This window comes from Phyllobates terribilis, unplaced genomic scaffold, assembly GCF_046119375.1.
Source record: "Phyllobates terribilis strain yellow unplaced genomic scaffold, ASM4611937v1 Scaffold_9__5_contigs__length_417890890, whole genome shotgun sequence".
Taxonomy (NCBI): Eukaryota; Metazoa; Chordata; class Amphibia; order Anura; family Dendrobatidae; genus Phyllobates; species Phyllobates terribilis.
The window spans coordinates 368,971,279-368,994,032 of NW_027362769.1; the positions used below are offsets into that span (position 1 = coordinate 368,971,279).

Consider the following 22,754-nt stretch of genomic DNA (forward strand, 5'->3'; position numbering starts at 1 on the left):
GAAAGCGCTTTCAGAAAAACTCCCCATAAAAAGGCGATTCCTGGATTTTTTTTTTTTTTTTTCTTAACTTTTGAATTTTTTTTTTTTTTTTTTTTTTTTTTTTTTTTTTTTTTTTTTTTTTTTGCTTTGACAGTGCATAGTTTGGAGAGGTTTCCTTCAAGCTTCGCTTCAAAGAAATTACATGTACTTTCTTTACTTCCACCAGAAGTTTTTCAAAACTTCTGGGAAAAAAAAAAACAAACTCAAACCTCAGTGGATTTCCCATAGAAATTAATCAGAACAGTTTGAAGTAGATTTTGGACAGAAGTTGCTTAAAAAAAAAAGTTCACACAAACTAAGTGTGATTATGCTGACTTTTTTTCCCCCGGCATTTTTGGAGCAAAGAAAAAAAAAAAAAAGTTTTTGAGGTGCTAGGAAGATTTTTGGAGATTTTCTGGTCTGAACTCTTCAAAATAACTCCATATGAGCACGTCCTAACATTGATCCAGACACTGTTTTCTTTTCCTGAAGAGTTTTTGGAATTTGTTTTTGTAAAGTTTTTTTTTTTGTTTTTTTTTCTCTCTATCTTCCAACCATTTGATTGGACAGTGCATAGATCAGAACAGATTCCAACAGGATCCAACCAGGAAGATCTAGTCAAGAGGGGGGAGGGGGTGGCTCAAACACCTCGCATGAACAGGAAAGTGCATTTCCCATGGAAAGCGTATCATGAGTTTTTGTAGTGTCTTTTTATTTTAGGAGAATTTGAGAGTATCCACTCCAAAAATAAAAACCAAAACAGAGGTCACATAGCTTAGGCCAATGTGTACACAGAGTTACTTTTGAGAACTCATTTAGAGTTTGAAACACTCATCCTAATCATTTTTATATGTTCTGGCAATTTTTGGGTGTGTTTTTTTTATTTTATTTTTTTTAAATTCTTCTTGGGAGGGGGAGAAGAGTAAAAATGGTCACCTCTTTTACAGAACCAAAAAACTGCAAGTGCAATGCATAGGTGCGCATTCACACTGCGGCCCTTTAACAGACAAAACCTAAGATAAAAACAAAATGAGCAAATACCTTCTAGTTAGTGTCCTGCTCTGCCCTTATCTATTTGGACAATAGGTGAACCTGAAGCCTCGGGTACTGTCCCGATTGGATACACCTTGTCATGGTGGGGTGGCTTTTACGCATTTTGATCAAAACTATTTTCAAGCGTTTTTCTGATGGAAAATGCTCCAAACTAGGCACTGTCCAAAATAAAGACTGCACAAAAAAAACTTCAGGAAAATAAAAATAACGCTTCCAAAAACTCTGCAAAGAAGCATTTCCTGAAGTTTTTCACTAAAAAAAAGTTTTTGGTTGCCAAAAAAAAACCAAAAACTCTGTGTGCACATACCCCAAGGGTGTGTTCACACAGTCTTTTTGTGCTGAGTTTTTCGAGCAGAAACTAAGCAGTGTCTCCCAAGTTTTTGAGAAGGATTTGGAGCGTTTCCATTCCAAAAACTCCTCACAAAACTTGTAGTATTCCCATCTCCAAGATCCTATCCCAATATGTAGCAGGTGTAATAAAGAATAATGGCAAATGCCTCCAATTAGAAATGTTAGTACTGTTCTGATTCACTATGTCGCTTACCCTATATGCAGGGCATTGTAGTAGCTTAGGTTTCCATGGTTACGACCACTGATATAGTGACAGTTCTTAGTGGTCGTAACCTAAGCTACTGCAATGCCCTGCACATGGGGTAAGCAACATAGCTTATCAGAAGAACTATACTAAATTTCTAATTGGAGGTATTTGCCAATATTATTCCTATTACACCTGCTACATATTGGGATAGGATCTTGGAGAGGAGAATACCCCCTTACCTGTAGGGTGTGTTATGTGCCCACAACAATTTTTTTTTTCAGGCAGAGCTGCTTTAGGAAAATGTATCTATACTTTCCACTATAGTGGCGGGTGGCTTCCTAGCAAAAGCCACCTGAAGAACGGATATGCTAGTTATTTCAACCGCTTCAGTTTCCTAATGCTGACGCTGTTAAAAGACTGGCAGAAAAAAAAGGACACAAAAAATATGAACATAAAACACCATGTAAAAATTACATTACTGTTTTTTTTTTTTTTTTTCTTTTGCTGGTGTTCTTTCAGAATTCATGCGGAATCTGCCTAAAAAATTCATTGGGGGAGATTTAATAAGACAATGTCTGTTGCCCATAGCAAGATTAAAAACTGGGTGTAATTTTGACCGAATTGTTGCAAAGGATCAGTGGTAAACCACCCTGAGTGTAGTACGGGCCTGGCTGCACCCAAACCTAAATTTTCAAGATTTTGAGTGAACGTATAAAAGTTTTTAAAGACTAAGTTTTAATTATTCTAATTTTGTAGGTGTTTTTCCCCTTTTTCTCCCCTGCTCCAGGCCTGTAGCCGCTCCTGGATTATGAGCAATGTATTGTCCTACTCTCTGGATAGGAATCTTCAGACACAGGTGACTCACTCCAAAGTGATATTCACTCTTATCTCAGTCTCCAGAAGCAGAAATAAAAGATAATAATCTCAAGGCTCTAAAAGAGGGCAAGATGTCATCCTAAAATACACAACTAGTCACCAGGTGAGAGGTTTCCACAGTCTTCAGTCATCCATGCGGCTTCTTCCTCCTGACAAATTAGTTTCTTTGCCTTCTTCCATCTGTTGCTGTTTGTGCAAATCAAATTATTTTGAAGATCTGATTTCCGAAGAACTACAGTCCCCCGGGACATTGAAACTGAGCGCACAGGCTAAACAGCAGGTAACAACCAAAAAAGCCAGAGAATAAAGGCAATCATATACTGATCAAATACGACATTGAGCACACACACACACACACACACACACACACACACACACACACACACACACACACACACACACACACACACACACTCCATTTTTCACTCCTTCACCTTCAAAACGGCATGAAATACTGTGACTATCTGAGCGACTGACAAGGGCCAAATTGTAATGGGTAGATGAAAGGTCAGAGCATCTCCAAACAGCAGATATTGTGGGGTGTTCCCGGTACACGGCAGGTCACGTGGGGTGTTCCTGTGGCGCCCCTGAGGGTTCAGTCGCCACAGAGGTACTGCATCTCACCCAGAGGTGTAGTATCCCACTCTCAGGTAAGAAGTACTGCCCGGGACCCAAACACCTGCACCCAACACTACACTACCCAACACTGCTGAGCCCTGACCCTGGCTGGAGTAGGGGGAACCATGTAGTGGGTGTGGGTGAAGGAAGAAGGTCAGGGGAGCACTTGAGAAGGAGGATATAAAAAGGGAAGCCATCTTGGGTGTGAGTGGAGTTCAGATCAGTCTCAGAGGGGGATAGTGAAGGGAGCAGGAGCTCTGCTCGGGAGGAGCGGGCCTGAGTGAGAGAGGCCCAGGACATGAGATTGAAGAGAGGAAGGCTCCAGAAGGAAAGAGTGGATCCTAGGGGTACGGGAAGTGCTGGAGGCCACCCGTATGCCCTAATCTACCAGGAGTGGAAGGATCAAGCCGCAGAGGGGACCGGCCCCTAACTAATGAGAATTGCATATTCAACTAGAAACCGGAGGCTTCTGCACTTTCAGGGTGTAGTTGCCACAGCCACAATTAATCGCCAAAAAGGTAGCCGCACAGGATCCAGGGAACTCCAGGTTGCCCGCCAAGATCTTAGGTTACCGGCTTGGGACACTGATTGTGAGGCGCAGGGCAGGAGGGTGAGAGTCAGCGCAGGAAGACTACTGAGAAAGGCACACAGAACAGGGTCCCGTCAAGTACTTCTGACATACCTGAGGGATTGCTGTACCCCTACCTCGGTGAACGCAGGACGACGTGGGTGGTGATAATTTGTCTGTTGTAACCAGGAGCAACGTGATAACCGTGAGTAAACCCTGAAGACTGCACCCCACTGTCTCTGTGAGTTATTGCTGCGCCATCATCCCCTGCACCACATTGCACCACAACATCTACCTCATCTATAATCACCACAGCAACGCCCTGGAGCAAAGCTCTACGTGTGGAGAGCTGAACCAACTCTGCTGCATCACCAACAGCTCCAGAGGACCTGCTCCGCAGCGGCGGCTCCATATAGCCACATACCGAAGGTGGCGTCACGAACATTAAACATGAAAACTATAATCCTTTTATTGACTGCCCTGGGTCACGGACCGGGTCACCGCCACTGTGACATCTCCCCTAGCAACGACCGGCCCGGCTACCGAGTACCCCACTGCCCAGGGGGTGCGTCAAACCTCATGGGTTTTCCCCGGGAGACCCGTGAGGAGACTGCACGCCGAGAGGAGCATTGCCGGCAGGAGCTCCTGCAGCTAGAAAAGGAGCTGCGCATCAGGCGGGTGCGCTGGGAGAGAATGGAGGCCAGTAACATGGAGGAGAAGGCCCGGGCCCGCAAGGCAAAGCCGGCCACGCCCGAGCCATGTCCCGAAGGAGTGGTGGTCAAGTTCGACTTAGATGGAGGATGGGGGTTCATCCGCGAGTTACAGCTTGGCACCGACCTTTTTGTCAGCCAGCGGGACGTGGAGTCCCATCTCCAACAGGGACATCCAGAGCGGGATCTGTACCCCGATGACCGGGTCACCTGTACCCGCCATAGAGGAGAGCGGGGCTGGTATGCGCTGACTGTATACAGAGTAGTGGAGGAGGACATGCCCCCAGCAGGTTGAGGCTGATGACCCGGCTGGGCCAGCCTACAGCAAACAGGTGTCTCCCAGGAGGGTGCACAACTATTGAGTAAGTCGTGTGAAGAGACTGTAAATAGTTACCCGGAAGGGTACATCATTGTTGAGTGAACTGAAAAAGTTTGTGTGTGTTTACCTAGTTACCCGGTAAGGGTATAAGAACTGACAGGCTGAGGACTGTGAGCAGCCAAAAACTTTTAAACTGTATATAGTTTGCACTTATTAAAGTGCCTCTTATTGGTTTTAGATTAAAAAAGACCACTGAACAAAAACCTGTTTGGCGTGGCCGAAGACGTGGTCCAACAGCTGGATCACCTATGCCCTGCAGCCACGCCCAGGGCCTACGTTGAGGGTTTTCGGACGGGTCCCTCATGTTCATCAGATTGCACCTTGTTCAGTGAAATGGACACCCCGCTATAGATTTCACTGTAGTCTATTGAAAATGTTTTATGTGTGAGGAAAAATGTTATTTAAAAAGAAGTTCTATATAGTAACCTGTAACGTTTAAGAAATGTGCCTCCCATAAAGGGAAGAAAAAGTTTTGAATATTCTTCTATGTGAATGCATTCTAAAAATTTGCATGTCTTTAAAATACGTTGTGTTTTTACTTTGTTCCAGCCTGCGGACGTGCTGTGTTTTACCAGGGAGGTATGTGGCGCCCCTGAGGGTTCAGTCGCCACAGAGGTACTGCATCTCACCCAGAGGTGTAGTATCCCACTTTCAGGTAAAGATGGAGTACTGCCCAGGACCCAAACACCTGCACCCAACACTACACTACTCCAGACCGGCAGGAGGGGCAAGATGCACTGCTGCGCTGCTGAGCCCTGACCCTGGCTGGAGTGGGGGGAACCAAGAGAGGGGGAACCATGTAGTGGGTGTGGGTGGAGGAAGAAGGTCAGGGGAGCTCTTGAGAAGGAGGATATAAAAAGGGAAGCCATCTTGGGTGTGTGTGGAGTGGAGTTCAGATCAGTCTCCAAAGGAGGACAGTGAAGGGAGCAGGAGCTCTGCTCGAGAGGAGCGGGCCTGGGTGAGAGAGGCCCAGGAGGTGAGACTGACTGAAGAGAGGAGAGGAGCAGGAAGGAAGGCTCCAAGAAAGAAAGAGTGGATCCTAGGGGTACGGGAAGTGCTGGAGGCACCAGGAGTGGAAGGATCAAGCCGCAGAGGGGACCGGCCCCTAACTAGTGAGAATTGCATATTCAACTAGAAACCGGAGGCTTCTGCACTTTCAGGGTGTAGTTGCCACAGCCACAATTAATCGCCAAAAAGGTAGCCGCACAGGATCCAGGGAACTCCAGGTTGCCCGCCAAGATCTTAGGTTACCGGCTTGGGACACTGATTGTGAGGCGCAGGGCAGGAGGGTGAGAGCCAGCGCAGGAAGACGACTGAGAAAGGCACACAGAACTGGGTCCCATCAAGTACTTCTGACATACCTGAGGGATTGCTGAACCCCTACCTCGGTGAACGCAGAACGACGTGGGTGGTGATAATTTGGCCGTTGTAACCAGGAGCAATGTGATAACCGTGAGTAAACCCTGAAGACTGCACCCCACTGTCTCTGTGAATTATTGCTGTGCCATCATCCCCTGCACCACACTGCACAACAACAATTACTTCACTATTTACCATCACCGCACCGCCCTGGAGCTTAGCTTTACCTGTGGAGAGCTGAACCAACTCTGCTGCATTACCAACAGCTCCAGAGGACCTGCTCCGCAGCGGTGGCTCCATATAGCCGCATACCACAGGTGGCGTCATGAACATTAAACATAAAAACTATAATCCTTTTCTTTAAAACCCCCCTTTATTGACTGCCCTGGGTAACGGACCAGGTCACCGCAACTGTGACATCTCCCCTAGCAACGACCGGCCTGTCTACCGAGTACCCCACGGCCCAGGGAGCACGTCATTCCCGGCATACAGCAGGTCTTGTGGGGTGTTCCCGGTATAGGGCAGGTCTTGTGGGGTGTTCCCAGCATACGGGAGGTCTTGTGGGGTGTTCCCGGTATATGGCGGGTCTTGTGGGATGTTCCCGGTATACGCCGTCTCGCGGGGTGTTCCCTGTATACAGCGGGTCTCGCGGGGTGTTCCCTGTATATGGCAGGTCTTGTGGGGTGTTCCCAGCATACGGGAGGTCTTGTGGGGTGTTCCCGGCATACGGGAGGTCTTGTGGGGTGTTCCCGGCATACGGTAGGTCTCGCGCGGTGTTCCCTGTATACGGCGGGTCTCGCGGGGTGTTCCCGGTATACGGCGGGTCTCGCGGGGTGTTCCCTGTATACGGCGGGTCTCGCGGGGTGTTCCCGGTATACGGCAGGTCTCGCGGGGTGTTCCCGGTATACGGCGGGTCTCGCGGGGTGTTCCCGGTATATGGCGGGTCTCGCGAGGTGTTCCCAGTATACGGCGGGTCTCGTGGGGTGTTCCCGGTAAACGGCAGGTCTCGCGGGGTGTTCCCGGTATACGGCGGGTCTCGTGGGGTGTTCCCGGCATAAGGCGGGTCTCGCGGGGTGTTCTCGGTATACGGCGGGTCTTGCGGGGTGTTCCCGGTATACGGCGGGTCTCGCGGGGTGTTCCCTGGTATACGGCGGGTCTCGCGGGGTGTTCCCGGCATACGGCGGGTCTCGCGGGGTGTTCCCGGCATAAGGCGGGTCTCGCGGGGTGTTCTCGGTATACGGCGAGTCTCGCGGGGTGTTCCCGGTATACGGCGGGTCTCGCGGGGTGTTCCCTTGTATACGGCGGGTCTCGCGGGGTGTTCCCGGCATACGGCGGGTCTCGCGGGGTGTTCCCGGCATACGGCGGGTCTTGTGGAGAGTTCTGAATATACAACATTTCTTGGGGTGTCTACGACTTTTTAAAAAGTTGCAATTGATGAATCAGCTAAAAACATCTGGAGAACAAACCATGCTGACAGCGATCAACATTAAAATAAATAAATTAATAAAAAAAAGACGAACGCATAGAAAAAACAGGCGCAAACAGGTCCAAAGGCGCAAAGTAAAAGAATTTAGAGCGAATGAAAAAATGGGTATAAACCACTAAAAAATCGACAAACGGTGCAAATGCTTTAGTGAACAGGGTCAAGAATGACCAAAAAATGTAAATTTTGCAATTTCGATTTTTTTTTTTTTTTTTTTTTTCATTTCATTGTTCACCGTATGGAATATTAACCTTTTATTAGCTTTGACAGTTTGGGATGTAGCGAGACCAAGTATGTTATTTATTTGTCTCCCAGCCATGGACACAATGAAGCTACAGGTCACGTGACTCTCCTGGGCGGCTGCAGTCCCTTTGTTTGCGGTCCAACGGTCACATGACAAGCGCTGGGTCATGTGACCTAACCCGGAAGCGGCTGGCAGAGGCTGCTATTTGCGCTGTGCTCCTGGGGAGGGCGGTGACGTCAGCGGCTGTCTGCTGCTCCTCTTGCACCTGTGTTGCTGCCTGCTGCTCCGCACTGTGCCCGGTGCCCGCAGCCCTGACAGCCTGAGCTGCTGCTCCTCCTCTTCACCGTCATCATCATCATGACCAGGGTCAGCCGTTGGACGACGTGACACAGGAGCGCCCGATGCCTGAGGCCTCATCCTACACAAAGGCAGCCATCCACTAAAGCACATCATCCTCCCCAGCTGAGCGGATGGTGCCCTGACAGGTGAGAGCACCGTCCTCTATACAGTCCTGCCATATGTCCGACTGATCGCTGCGATCAAGGCAGAAGCAATCGATCAGATTGGATTGTGAATCATTTTCCATCTTTATAAATCTTGCTTCAATGTAAATATTTAGCCTCCAAAATTCTCCCCTCCCCCACGATCAGTAGGACAAAGGGGCCCCCGGTGCCCATCTGGAGACGTAATGTTATGCATGAGCTGAGGGTGCGATACTCTGCAAGACTGTTCATCATTACACTCCCTTTACATCCATTATTCTGCTTTCTAAAGGATTTTCAGTCCCCTGCTTGCTGTCAGCAAATAGAGTGTGTCCTCAATGTAGGGTTTATTACAGTGTATCATAGATCTCATTTATATGTAATGGAAACATGGTCCTGCTGGTACCAGTAGTGCCACAGCCATAGACTTATAGCTGTCATGTCTCCTAGCTGTCAGGTGAATGTCTGGTTGGTTGACAGCTCTCAATGGGGCAAGGGAAGCCAGACCTCTCCTTATCTCCTCTGTACACAAAAGGATCAGACATGTTGAAATCCAGCTGCCCAACCGTCTTTTATCATTACGTACTAGATGAGCATTTACAACTGCTGTGGAACTACAACTCCCAGCATGGACTGACAGCCTGCAGATTTAGGGTCTGCTTGTACAGATGAGAATAACCCCCATAGAGGGAACATAAGCTGCTGTTTATAGACGTCTCGGTGTTGTGGTAACTTTACCTTGAAGGTTGGAATCCAGTAGATCCGGACTTTTGTATAAAGGGCGTTGTGTATGCGGTATAAAGGGTGAGCGCTCCGGAGAGGCAGAGGTTATTCTCCCCCGTACATTGTGGAGCGGCACGTGGTGTTTTCCTATCTGATTGCTCTTCTTTTATGACAAGAGCAGGCAAATAATACAGGATACCTCTCAGCAGATGGCGGCTGTTTTATGACATCCTGTGTTTGTGCACCGGAGTACAGGCTGCCATACAGTGCAGGAGGATTCAGCAGGTATATACGTACAATATGGCCTAGCTACAGGATCTCTCGTAAATGTCTCAGAGACCCCCACCTGACACCAGAATAGGGGCACCTCCACCTGCCCTCATCCAGGGGCCATAAATGTGCAGCTCTCTCTTTTCACTTCAAAGAAAAAGCCAGGCGATCCAGCTCTAACTCCCATACACATGTAGGCCCCCTTTTTATTTATTCTCCGTCAGGGGGACCCACTTTTGGAGATCATTGCAGGTCTTAGAGGTTTCCTTCCCTTCCTTATATTATATATTACCTTATATTGCCTGTTTACAGGAGATTTGGGGTGACTGGCTGCTGAGACCCCAGAGATTACAAGTATAGGGGGTTTCTTTGTCTCCAGTGTGACCTTGTCCTATAGACGGAGCAGTGGTCACATAGGATATTGGGGATTGGTGGGGTTATCTGCTGTCGCGCTGACGGGCGCCTCTGTTGCCGTCGCGCTGACGGGCGGCTCTGTTGCCTCATTACTGTGGCTCCCGTATGACCCTAAGGCTGTAATGCCACCATGCCCGCTCTTGCCAACATCTGCCTAAGATTGATCACTCGTTTCCGAGCCGGGGACATCGTGGGGTCGGTTGTGTAACAATTTAATACATTTTGGTGCTGCAGAGCCATCATTCTTCTGCATGTTTTTGCATTTTCTGTCGCCATTTGGGTAATTTTTGCATACAGATTATGTCTCCACATCCATTTTCTGACTAGCTTCTCTGAGACATTCGATCGAGGGATACATTTTAGCTGTAAAGTTTTAACAACTTTTTGGTGAATTTTGTCAGGTTTGGATAAAATATTTGTCTCCTTTGCTCCTGGGATACCTTCTTGCCCCTTATTATATCCGTTCATCGCTGTGGGTTTAGATCCGGAAACCCTATGTAATCATCTGGTCATACATTTCCCCATATAATGCACGTGTGGGTGACATATTGGCTCAACGTTGAGGGTCCTGATTGAGGGGTCTGTCTATGACGTCCTGAAAGGAGATGGCAATGTGTAGAGCAAGCCGATCAGAGGAGCCCGATGGCCATAAATGGCTCATGGTGTTTGCATGGGTGTCGAGATACCAACTGGTGTTATGATCGGGCGCCGGGCCATGTGCTCATTGTTGGTAGGTCAGCCCTTGTCTATGAAGGTCCACAGGTGGGGGGGATGGGGTGCCATTGATCAGACATAGTTCCCCGGCAGGTGGACCGTTCACCAGATGGTCTATGTATTCATTCACTATCTCAATAGCTATGGTGACAGGCCGGAGCTTTGTAAAGGGCTGTGTACGCTCCTGTGTATTTGTACATGTTCCTACCACAATATGCATGCTGTCTTTTTGCAAGAAGCCACCCCTGGCACTGCCCGCCTATCGGCACCATTGCTTTACGCATTAGCTCACCGCGTGGGTGCAGCGCTCATCCAGGTGTATTTCCATCTTATAATATATGGCATATTACGAGGGTATGTCATGATCGTGGGGGTCTGAGATGCACTGAATGAAGGGCCTCTCCCTGCCACCATCAGAAGGGGTCCTATAGGATAGACCTCCACAATCATAACATAATGCAACTTGTACATGAAGCTTCTTTAGTCTTAAAGGGGTTTTCATCATCGACTACCCCTTTATTATGCAACCGATTGCCGCTTATGAGGCTACCAAGGGACTACAAGATGAATGGTTATCTGTGGAATAGACGGCCTCAGTCTGCTGCGTGTTAGTGGCTCGTAAAGTTGGGGGTCCTGAGTAGAGATTCCCCCCTCTATGGACCCACCCCCTTATTAGGGTATATGGGAAATTAGAAGGAAATGCAAGCAGTGGTGGCATCCATATTGCAGAACTACAATCCTCAGCATGTCATGCCGGCTGCTTCTTCTGCAGTCTGTGGGTTTCATAATTGAAACCTGTTGGGTCACGCGTCCCCGCGTCGTCTCGTGGGATGGATGGGATGATCACACGTGTACAATTAGCAGGACTCTTCGGAGGTGTTCAGCTCGGTGCCTGACAACGTGGCAGTGCCCAGCAGTAGTGGTAGTGCCAGGCTCGGTGACACAATGCCCGGGGTCTATGATCCGGATTCGTGCATTGCTGGGTTGCAGCACTGAGCCCGAACCTCGGGTCTTGCTGGTATTGTCACGTATAGAACAGCAGCCATAACACTGAGTCGCCTGCCCCATATCATGTAGATGATCCCTTGTGCCCCAAAACAGTGACCCATTGAGGCCGGGTCTCCACAAGATCTCAGGGGTTTCTGTGGTGTCTGCACCATTTTCCAGAAGATCATCGTTCTGTGAGCGCTCGGTGCAGCCTCCGTGGGTCGGAATTGATTTCCAGCATGGGATCGATCGGACCGAGATCTGGAGAATTCGGATACAGGTTATCACCCTGATCTTTGTCACATTCCTCGGAACAATCCCTGACCGACCATTATACTGCTGAATGGAGCCGTTATTCGGGAATCTTACTCCTCCAGAAAAGGGCACTTGCAGGGGCAGATATAGCATTGGTGCAACCTGTGCAGCTGCATGGGGGCCCAGGTGTGGAGGGGCCACTTCTACCTCCAAAGCGGCTTCTGTCTCATACAGGGTGCAGAATGATGAGACTGGACTGGAGGGCAAAGGGCCCATGTACTGTTCATGTAGAGGGGCCTCTTCTGTCTGTGTCCGCCCCTGTGGAATTTGTCTGTACAGTCTTAGGAACGTATCACATGAGGCCAGGACACAAGTGTCCAGCAGGACATTGCCCATCACATGGCCTCCGCCATCTTGTCTTCTTCCCATAGTACATCCCGGGTAAGTGATGCACATGCATCAGCAGTCCACATGATGGAAGACGGGATTCATCAGACCCGGTGCCTTCTACCATTACTGCTGCTCCAGTTTTGATGCTCATGTGCCCGGTGTAGGACTTTCGACAGTGACAGGACTCTCTTTTATATTGTAGCTGCCAGGGCTGTGGATTCGGAGTCGTGGAGTCGGAGTCGGTATAAAATGGACTGAATCCGACTCCTAAAATATATAATAAATTGGGTACAGTAGTTGAATGCAGTTTGTGGGGAATATTTTTTCATGAGAATTTGGGAGAGTTATGAAATGTCCTATAAATGTCTGTCTTATTCCTGATCTAAGGGTTTAGACTTTTAGCTGAGATGAATCTGTGCTACAGTAAATTTATCACTTAAACATGAGCCATGTATGAGGGAGTCGTGGAGTCAGTCATGGAAATTGAGGAGTCTGAGGTTTGGCTTACCGACTCCACAGCCCTGGTAGCTGCGATAGCCTTTCTGTCATAGCTGTGACACTCTTCACGCCCTGATGCATTTCCATTGTAGCTGCGGCACTCTGAAACCTTTCCGTCGTGGCTGCGGTGCTTTGCGCGCCCTGACTGCTTTCCGTCGTGGCTGCGGTGCTTTGCGCGCCCTGACTGCTTTCCGTCGTGGCTGCGGTGCTCTGCGCGCTCTGACTGCTTTCCGTCGTGGCTGCGGTGCTCTGCGCGCCCTGACTGCTTTCCATCGTGGCTGCGGAGCTCCCTGGATCCTTTCCGTCGTGGCTGCGGCGCTCTGCGCGCCCTGACGCCTTTCTGCCATAGTTGTGGTGCCCTGGCTCCTCTCTGCCGTAGCTCCGCACGCCCCTGATTCCTTTCCATTGTAGCAGCAAGAACTTTAGCACTTTGTGCTCCTGTAAACGTTCTTTAGGATCGGACCAGGCTTGCGCTGTCGCTCCACATCGGTAAACCTTGGGCGTCCATGACCCCGTCTCCGGTTCGCCCTCGTCATTCTTGTATACCCAAGGTCCTATTTTGGAGCCGCTCGGACCCGGTCGTGTACAGGTCACCGTTTGGTCCGTGCCGCAGTCGCTCCTTTCACAATTGCCCGTTTTTTATTCTGCTGACCGATCTCTTCCTATTACAGACACTTTTTCCATCCCAATAAAGAAGCATGGCAGCTGTGTACACAGAAATGAATAGATGTTCCCCCGCTCTGCAGAGCATCATTCTATGGACTAGCAGAGCATTGCTTTTATTCAGCTTCTTTCTGGAATGCAGCAGCGAAGTGCTCAACTTGAGTTCTTGCACCACGGCCGGTTTGTGTCGCAATGCTCTGCGTCATCGCTGCCGTCCCCCGGCTGAAGTGTGCCACTCTCCCTAATCAGTGAAATTCTAGGGTACTTAAGAGCGACAAGGGCTCAGAGCGGGCACTGGCCCCATCCAGTCCTTACACAATTCAGCACTGCACAGGGACTGAAGGAAGCCCGCCATCGGTGCTGCTTAGGGGTCTGTATCCAGTGGAGAAGTTCCCGTCGGTCTGAGCAATCTCCTGCTGGATTTGGGGGGTATCGGGGTGTTCGCCCGTTTCCTCCTCCACTCACACTCCGCTTACTCCTTACAGATTCTGAGCGACGGTCGTCTGCTGGAGCGATCCACCATGGCGGTGTTACGGCAGCTGTGGCTTCTTCTATGGAAGAATTACATCTTACAGGTAAGGGCGTGGTATTAGCAGAGGGGGAGGGGTGTTTGGGATTTGGCAGATATATATGTATAGGACGGCTACCACAGTTAGGGGCTTTTATACTACGGAAACCCGCAAGGTCATATATGAGATGTACAGACCAACGCCTGCTCCTTTAAGAGTGTATTAAAGGGGTATTTCTATCCCAGAAAATTAGGGTAAATGTAAGTAATCGGTGGGCTCAGACCCCCATGAGTGCTGTAGTGGGGCCACCATAAAGGTGACCGGGAGTAGAGCTGAACATATGGTGGTCGGACCCCCACCCATTATAACCTGTAAAGCTTATTGCTTTTGTCTCCTCTCCCCATAGAAACGTCAGGTCCTGGTGACGGTGATCGAGCTGGCGCTGCCCCTACTGTTTTCTGTTATCCTTATTGCATTGAGGCATAGGGTGGAGTCGGAGAATCACCCCAATGCTACGACGTACCCCAACGTGGACTTTCTCAGGTTGCCCGGAACTTTTTATATTATGGGACCTTGGGAGCTGGCCTACGTCCCCTCCAATAGTCGCGTTGTGCAGGACATTGTGGGAGAAGTGGAGAAGAAGCTGGCTATTGATATCCAAGGTAAGGCAGCCTACTCTGGTGGTCCCATATATCCCGGGTAAGGCAGCCTATTCTGGTGGTCCCATATATCCCGGGTAAGGCAGCATACTCTGGGGGTCCCATATATCCCGGGTAAGGCAGCCTACTCTGGGGGTCCCATATATCCCGGGTAAGGCAGCCTACTCTGGGGGTCCCATATATCCCAGGTAAGGCTGCCTACTCTGGGGGTCCCATATATCTCGGGTAAGGCGGCCTACTCTGGGGGTCCCATATATCCCGGGTAAGGCGGCCTACTCTGGGGGTCCCATATATCCCGGGTAAGGCGGCCTACTCTGGGGGTCCCATATATCCCGGGTAAGGCGGCCTACTCTGGGGGTCCCATATATCCCGGGTAAGGCGGCCTACTCTGGGGGTCCCATATATCCCGGGTAAGGCGGCCTACTCTGGGGGTCCCACATATCCCGGGTAAGGCGGCCTACTCTGGGGGTCCCATATATCCCGGGTAAGGTGGCCTACTCTGGGGGTCCCACACATCCCGGGTAAGGTGGCCTACTCTGGGGGTCCCACACATCCCGGGTAAGGCGGCCTACTCTGGGGGTCCCACACATCCCGGGTAAGGCGGCCTACTCTGGGGGTCCCACACATCCCGGGTAAGGCGGCCTACTCTGGGGGTCCCACACATCCCGGGTAAGGCGGCCTACTCTGGGGGTCCCACACATCCCGGGTAAGGCGGCCTACTCCGGTGCTCCCATGTATTTCCTTGCATGACTCTCTCCGTTGTCCTCAGCCCGGGGGTTTCATACAGAAGGAGATTTGGAGAAGTTCATTAGACATGACAACCAGTCGGGCAACGTTCTGGCAGCCATCATCTTCGACCATACATTCAATAACAGCTCTGATCCATTACCCCTGCAGGTAATGACTGGGGCTCTGCTATCAGAAGCCTGGGCTACGTGGCGACATTAGTGCTGCAGGAATAACATCTCTTTCCTGGCATAGGTCCGCTACAAGCTGCGGTTTAAGTACAGCCCTCGCAACGCTCCCATCAGCGAGCAATCGGGACTTAACCCAAATGTGGATCGCAACTGGCACACCAGATACTTGTACCCGCTCTTCCAGCTTCCGGGGCCTCGTGAGCGGGGCGACCTTACCGGAGGCACCCCAGGTAATATTGGGCGTCACCCGCTTGTATGCCTGGTTTCCTGCACACATCATTCATTCTTTTTTTCACCTTGCAGGATACTACAGAGAGTGCTTTCTGGCAGTGCAGCACCACGTGGACCGGGCGATCATTTACTACCATGCCAACAAAACCGGACAGGCCCTTCTGGATAACATCGATGTCTCTATCCGACGGTTTCCCTTTCCACCCTACGTCAACGACCTCTTCATCTTGGCGATCCAGAATCAGCTGCCTCTGCTCCTGATGCTCAGCTTCACCTACACCTCCCTGAGCATTGTGCGCGCTCTGGTCCTGGAGAAGGAGCGGAAGCTGAAGGTCAGGACCGGGTGGTGACGCGGCTCCTTCGATCGGTGAACTGCATGAATTATATCCTATTGATTGGCCTACATGTGACATGTCTTACAGGAATACATGCGAGTGATGGGACTGAAGTCCTGGCTTCTCTCTACTGCCTGGTTCATCCATTTTTTCATATTACTTTTGGTGTCCATCTTCTTCGTCACTTTACTTCTGTGCGTCCAGGTCAGTAATGCTCCTTCCTTCCAGGTTCATGCATTTTCGCTGCCATTTTGCATTTCTCCAATACATCTGTTAAAAAAGAATAAAATCTCTTTGCTGTTTTAAGTTTACAGCTCCAATGCAAACCTATGTATCCCCATGACTGCAAGCCCTGTGTAGTTGCATCCTGCAGTCATCTGTTACTCTCCTCCATCTGTCTTTTTATTTTATTGTCGTAAAGTCAGGCAATAGCATTGGTGAGGGGGAAGGGGCTCGGGTATGACTGTGGGGTCCGACTACAGTGGGTCCGCTTGTGCCCAGTAACCTTGGACGTTTTGCTGTGATCAATACGAAAGGGGATATTCCCACCAGACGTGATCACCTATTGCTAGGATATGCCGTCACTTTTTGATTGGTCCCTCCTGGACCCCCCCATATAAGTGCCACAGCTCTCACCGAGGACCTGTAATGCAGCCCTGTTCACCTGGACACGAAGTAAAAGGAGGTTTCTGCCCCTTCATTTAGGTGATCAGTGGGTTTAATCTGCACAGTGATCAAGTGATTGCATATGGCCACTTCAAGGGCTGACAATGCCTCTTGACCACATTGTGATGCAGATCGAGCACCTCTGCTTTACTTGGCTCCTTGCCCGTCCTTAACAGACTTTCCTTATATTTTTGGGTGACTAACAAATTTTTTTTTCCCTTTTCTTCCAGGCCAGTAACGAGGGGGCAGTCCTCACTCGGAGTGACCCCACGGTGGTCTTTGTCTATCTTCTGGTTTTTGCCGTGTCTACCATCTCCTTCAGTTTTATGATCAGCAGCTTTTTCTCCCGAGGTAGGAATCCATTCTCTCTCCATCCCTGGTTGCATCATCCTCTTTCCTCGGTATCACAGCGCTCCTCCGCCTCCTGGCTTCCTACTTGGCTGGGATGGGGCTGTGTGCTCCTGATGATTGACAGTTTTGACCAGCGACATCATTGCACTTCTGTCACCCCGGAGGACTGATGTTGGCCGGATCCAAAGCAGCTCTTGGTCCTTGCCTAAAAAATTGGGCAACTCTGCTAGACTGCAAACTATAGAATTAAGAAATCCCTCCATTCTTGAGAATGGAAAGAATTTATAATAAAAGGTAAATTGCAAAGTTTTTTCCTTTAAAGATGATGAGAAAAGTGATCTTTTTTTCTTGCCTCCTACAGCGAATGTGGCAGCTGCAGCCGGTGGGTTCCTGTATTTCTTCTCCTACATCCCCTACTTCTTCATCTCCCCTCGATACGATCGGATAACTCATAGCGAGAAGCTCGCGTCTTGTCTTATTTCCAATGTGGGCATGGCCATGGGCGCCCAACTGATCGGGATGTTTGAAGGCAAAGGTCAGTGAGAACAGATCTGTCTTCTCCTTCATTCTTCGCCAAAGCCAACATCAAGGAGTCTTATGTCATCGCTTCGTCTTTAGGTACCGGAGCTCAGTGGTCAAATCTGCTGACCCCGGTCAGTGTGGATGATAACTTCACCCTGGGCCAAGTGATGGGAATGCTGCTGCTGGACTCGGTGGTGTACTCCATCATTGGGTGGTATGTGGAGAGTATCATGCCGGGAGACTACGGAGTCCCTCAACCTTGGTACTTTTGCTTTATGGTAAGAAGCCATTTTTTTTTCAAATTTAAGCTATAGTTTCCCAAACTTTTAAAGTGGACCGTCACTTCCCATAAACTTTAAACATGTCGGAAGTTTTGATCAATGGCTTTTCTGGGTACTAAGACACCCATTGATCACTAAATCGAAGCCCTCCACTGTCCCTCCATCTGTGATTGACTCAATCGAGTACATGCACTCTTTTATTAAAGGGGTTGTTTCCTGTCCATGAGTTGCCGCAGGTATCGCAGCTCAGTTCTGTCAAAACAAATGAGGCTGAGCTGCAATAATCGCACACAACCTATGGACAGGTGTTTAAAGTAACTATGTTTTTCTAATCCTGGACAACCCCTTTAAGTCTTAGAGTCCATATTCTCGCCACCTTGAAAAAAGGAGATTATAGGTGAATGGGCAAAGCGCTCGTCGTGTCAACAAACATGGAGGTCTTAGCTCTCGGACCCCTAATGATCAAAACTTCTGACACATCAGTATATTTTGAGGTCTAATATTAAAGCGTGAATAGAAACAAAAGTACTCTAAATGATTAACTGTGATCAGATCTCCTCTATCTATATTGCTTAAAGCAATCAAAACTGACAATCCTTCCTCTGGGCGTCTTTGCAGCCTTCTTATTGGTGTGGGACTGCCAGAGATGCCGAATTCATAGAGAAGGAGGATGATGAGGATCCTGAGAAAGCCTTAAGAGGGGATTACTTGGAAGAAGAACCTGCAGACCTGATTCCGGGTATTCGAATTAAACATTTAACAAAGGTGAAGTTCTACACCACGTCCACTAGATGTCACTCTGTCACTACTCATTCTAGATATGATTCCCTTTCCCTTCTTAAAGGGGCATTCTCCTAATGAACACATATATACAAGTGATAATGGGAAGCTCCCAATTGAATGGAGCGGTGGTCAGTCATACATACAACATGCATACTTTGATTCTGGAAACACCCCTTTAAATTCTGACGTTCTTATGTGCTAGCATCTCATTCTGCACCTCCGCTTTATACAATTCATGCGCATTACGAGCTGTCCATGTCTGTTAATATTAATTAGGAGATTCTATTACAATCGCTGATTATGATCATTTTGCTCTTTTTATTTTCCAGGCTTTCCGCGTGAACGGTAAGAGGCGCGTCGCTGTGCGGGATCTCACCCTTAACATGTATGAAGGACAAATTACGGTACTGTTGGGACACAACGGAGCCGGGAAGAGCACTACTTTATCTATGCTGACAGGTGCGTGATCTCCTACACCCATGGGGGGCTTCTTTTAGAAAACATTGACCCCGACCATTAAAACCCTTCATTGTACCAATAAACGTCATTGCAGAATTGTGCACCAAGGAGTAAGGTTTCTCCTTATGGAGAGTGACATGCCAGTATGAGGAGGCTTATACACCATTCATGCTCCTCTAGGAAATTAAATATGCTAATTGTCTCTTCAGAGAGGAAGACGACTTGAACTCTATAGCGCCACCTATTGGAAGTAGCAATACTAAAAGTCAATATTGACCCAATAACGAGTCTTGAAATATGACTTGGGATAAAAGCCAAAATCAGAATCTTAATTTGCAGACAGCGTTTCGGTGTGTTGTCCCTCATCAGTGCAAAGTATGAGATCTGATTTGGCTAGGTGATTTATTTTATTTATTTATTTTTTAGGTGAGAGGCTAAGCCAAATCAGATCTCATACTTTGCACTGATGAGGGGCAAAACCCCGAAACACCGTTGAGATTTAGATTCTGATTTGGCTTTTATCCTAAGTCTTATTACAAGGCTCGGTCAATATTAACTTATAGGATTGCTACTTTCAATAGGTGGCGCTATAGAGTTCTAGTCCCCTTCCTCTCTGAAGAGACAATCAGCATTGTGCACGACATACATTTGACCATCCATTTAAATCTGCGTTTTTGTTTTTTTTTTCTTTTTGTGTTTTTTAGGCCTTTTTCCCCCCTCATCTGGCGAATGTTACATCGGAGGGTATGAAATCTCTCGAGACACCGCTCTAATCAGACGCAATCTGGGGCTTTGCCCTCAGCATGATGTCTTATTCCAGGGTCTCACCGTGGAGGAGCACTTGTATTTTTACGCAGCTGTAAGGGTCTCATGCACTAATAATCCATCAGTGTAAGTCAGTATATAGTCATTGTACCCAACCGTCATGTCTGTGTTTTAGCTGAAAGGCTGCCCCCGTTGGCGCTGCCCGGATGAGGTGGAAAAGATTTTGCAAATATTAAGAATTGAAGAGAAACGTAAAGCTTTGAGCACTCAGCTGTCGGGGGGCACCTGCCGGAAGCTGTCTATAGGGATTGCCTTGATAGGGGGGTCTAAGGTAATAACAGATCGCCATGTACGCAGCTAACAGATGCCATCTTGTAAGGTGCTTTATCTGCAAACCCTGCGATCGTTGCAGGTCGTTATGCTGGATGAACCGACTTCTGGAATGGACCCGGCCTCTCGCAGGGACACGTGGGAGCTTTTAAGGCAGCACAAACACGACCGGACCCTCCTCCTCACCACGCATTTTATGGACGAAGCCGATATCCTTGGAGATCGAGTCGCCATCCTTGCCCAAGGGCAGCTGCAATGCTGCGGGTCTCCTCTCTTCCTCAAGAGCAAATATGGTGAGCGAGGGGGCCACATCAGAGACCGATTGTTGTGGAGGGCCGAACCAGTAGACTGAAATTCTGCACAATATTATTCAGTATGAGCCCCCACAAACCACCCCCTATATACAGGATGAGCCTGCACACAGCACCCCCTATATACAGGATGAGCCAGCACACAGCACCCCCTATATACAGGATGAGCCCCCACATAGCCTCTCTATATTCAGTATAATCCTCCTATATACAGGATGAGCCCCCACACAGCACCCTCTATACGCAGGATGAGCTCCCGCACAGCACCCTCTATACGCAGGGTGAGCTCCCGCACAGCACCCTCTATACGCAGGGTGAGCTCCCGCACAGCACCCTCTATACGCAGGGTGAGCTCCCGCACAGCACCCTCTATACGCAGGGTGAGCTCCCGCACAGCACCCTCTATACGCAGGGTGAGCTCCCGCACAGCACCCTCTATACGCAGGGTGAGCTCCCGCACAGCACCCTCTATACGCAGGGTGAGCTCCCGCACAGCACCCCATATATACAGGCACACATCCCACACACACATAAAAACACGCACTCCCCTTTGCTCCCGTCCCCCCGGCGCTCTGCTCCGGTCCTTGCTGTGTGCACTGAGGCTCCGCACAGCAGACGCAGTGTAGTGACATCATCGTGTCCGTTGTCTCGGTCGCACACGCTGATTGGTGGAAGGAGCCGGCAGCTCCGTCCTCCACCATTATATTCACTGCTACCTGCAGCCTGAGGGCAGCCGCACTGTGCGGCCCGTGAGCCGATGTTTTCTGCCCTTCGGCTGTCTCGGTCCGTGGGCTGGGCCGGAGTAGCCACTATACCACTACACCAATAAACCCGGTTTTATGTATTCCTAGTAACTAGCCTGTCTTATTCTAGCACTAGAAATATGTTGCCCATCCTACGTTTTGGTGCCATCGTTCTGCAGGTGCCGGGTACCATATGGTGATGGTGAAGCAGCCGCATTGCCAGGTGGAAGAAATCACAGACCTCGTCACCAGCTATGTGCCCCATGCCACCTTGGAGAGTAATGCTGGGGCAGAATTGTCTTACATCTTGCCCAAGGAGAGCACTCACAGGTGAGAGTCACGTCAATGATGATATTTGGGCATGTGCCATACCCAGGTGCACAGACAGAACTTTTTGAATTTGGATAATGCTGGCTTTACACCTGCGTGAAGCATGGAGTGGACACTGGGGCACTGATCAGGAAACCCAGCCCGTCCATCTGCCCTGGCCGGGTCTTCCGATTCGAGTATGGCTGTGTGAATCCGGCTTTATATTGATCCTCTACACACCCGTCTTTTTTAGGTTTGAGCCGCTGTTCTCGGAGCTGGAGCTTCGCCGCGATGAGTTGGGCATTGCCAGTTATGGAGCATCGGTCACCACTATGGAGGAAGTATTTCTAAGGTAAGGGCCCCCCCATGGTTTGATGGCTTTCCATATATCTTGTAGGATATCTGATCCTCCTTGTTGTACATTATAGGGTGGGGAAGTTAGTAGACAGCAGCCTGGACATACAGGCCATACAGCTGCCCGCTCTGCAGTATCAGCACGAAAGACGGGCAAACGACTGGTCTACGGAGGAGTCCTGCTCCATGAGCGACTGCACGGAGGACAGCGGGACCCTGATCACAGAGGATTGCTCCAATATCAAGCTTAATGGAGGGGTGAGCTGAAGCGGGGGCAGTGGTAGACGGCATTGCTTACTGGGGGGCTTTCAGTGTACGGAGGCGACATGCTTCATGCAAAGCACGTAGGAGCCTGACTGCAGGATCTGACTACACAGGGGTTTGTTTGTAGTCTGTTACCACGGAGACACATACAACGTGCAGATCTTTTTTATCATTCTAACAAAGTTTTGCAATCAGTTTTTATTTAATATTTATAAAAACTGATTGCAAAATTGCGTTAAAACATTAAAAAAAAAAAAGTTGCAAGGGAAATTTTCTCTGCGTACAGTAGGAGATATTTGTTTCCTCTAGTCGTGGAGGAGCTGATCAACTTTTCTTTAATATTTCTATGAAGTGAATGCGTTATATGTGTACCTTACGCCTTCGTTCCTTCTCCCCTCCCAGTGTTCCCTCTGGTGCCAGCAGTTTTACGCCCTTTTTGTAAAGCGAGCTTCGTACAGCTGGAGGAACTGGAAGATTGTTGTGGGTCAGTTCTTGGTCCCTTTGGTCTTCACCACTTTGGCCCTGATTGTAGGAAACACCTTCCCTGGACCACAGGACTCTCCACCGCTGCAGCTGAGCTTGGCACCTTATGGGCGCACAGCGGTCCCCTACTCCCTGCCACCCAATGCCTCCGTCCTGCTGCAGACCCTGGCAGAGAACTTCAGGGAGCAGCTGGATGAGGACTATGTCGAGCCCCAGGAAGTGATCGGTAAGTCCTAGTCC

The 22,754-nt window shown here is 49.3% G+C and overlaps 1 protein-coding gene and 1 long non-coding RNA gene across 2 annotated transcripts in view; one reads left to right on the forward strand and one right to left on the reverse strand.

The window, feature by feature from the left end:
* LOC141162282 (uncharacterized) overlaps window positions 1-9,228 on the reverse strand; it is a 13,618-nt gene extending 4,390 nt beyond the window's left edge. Inside the window, exon 1 of the long non-coding RNA XR_012250755.1 lies at window positions 9,067-9,228. This is a non-coding gene — a long non-coding RNA (uncharacterized lncRNA). The remainder of the gene's footprint in view (window positions 1-9,066) is intronic.
* The window catches only part of ABCA3 (ATP binding cassette subfamily A member 3), a 23,354-nt gene continuing 8,626 nt past the window's right edge, over window positions 8,027-22,754 (forward strand). Inside the window, exons 1-19 of the mRNA XM_073648226.1 lie at window positions 8,027-8,331; window positions 13,728-13,817; window positions 14,158-14,413; window positions 15,180-15,307; window positions 15,392-15,557; window positions 15,631-15,890; window positions 15,981-16,097; window positions 16,790-16,910; window positions 17,272-17,445; window positions 17,529-17,710; window positions 18,332-18,478; window positions 18,826-18,955; window positions 19,660-19,814; window positions 19,896-20,051; window positions 20,133-20,343; window positions 21,284-21,434; window positions 21,667-21,765; window positions 21,842-22,025; window positions 22,434-22,740. Of these exons, the coding sequence (XP_073504327.1) occupies window positions 13,764-13,817; window positions 14,158-14,413; window positions 15,180-15,307; window positions 15,392-15,557; window positions 15,631-15,890; window positions 15,981-16,097; window positions 16,790-16,910; window positions 17,272-17,445; window positions 17,529-17,710; window positions 18,332-18,478; window positions 18,826-18,955; window positions 19,660-19,814; window positions 19,896-20,051; window positions 20,133-20,343; window positions 21,284-21,434; window positions 21,667-21,765; window positions 21,842-22,025; window positions 22,434-22,740 (2,998 nt within the window). The 5' untranslated portion in view covers window positions 8,027-8,331; window positions 13,728-13,763. The remainder of the gene's footprint in view (window positions 8,332-13,727; window positions 13,818-14,157; window positions 14,414-15,179; window positions 15,308-15,391; window positions 15,558-15,630; window positions 15,891-15,980; window positions 16,098-16,789; window positions 16,911-17,271; window positions 17,446-17,528; window positions 17,711-18,331; window positions 18,479-18,825; window positions 18,956-19,659; window positions 19,815-19,895; window positions 20,052-20,132; window positions 20,344-21,283; window positions 21,435-21,666; window positions 21,766-21,841; window positions 22,026-22,433; window positions 22,741-22,754) is intronic.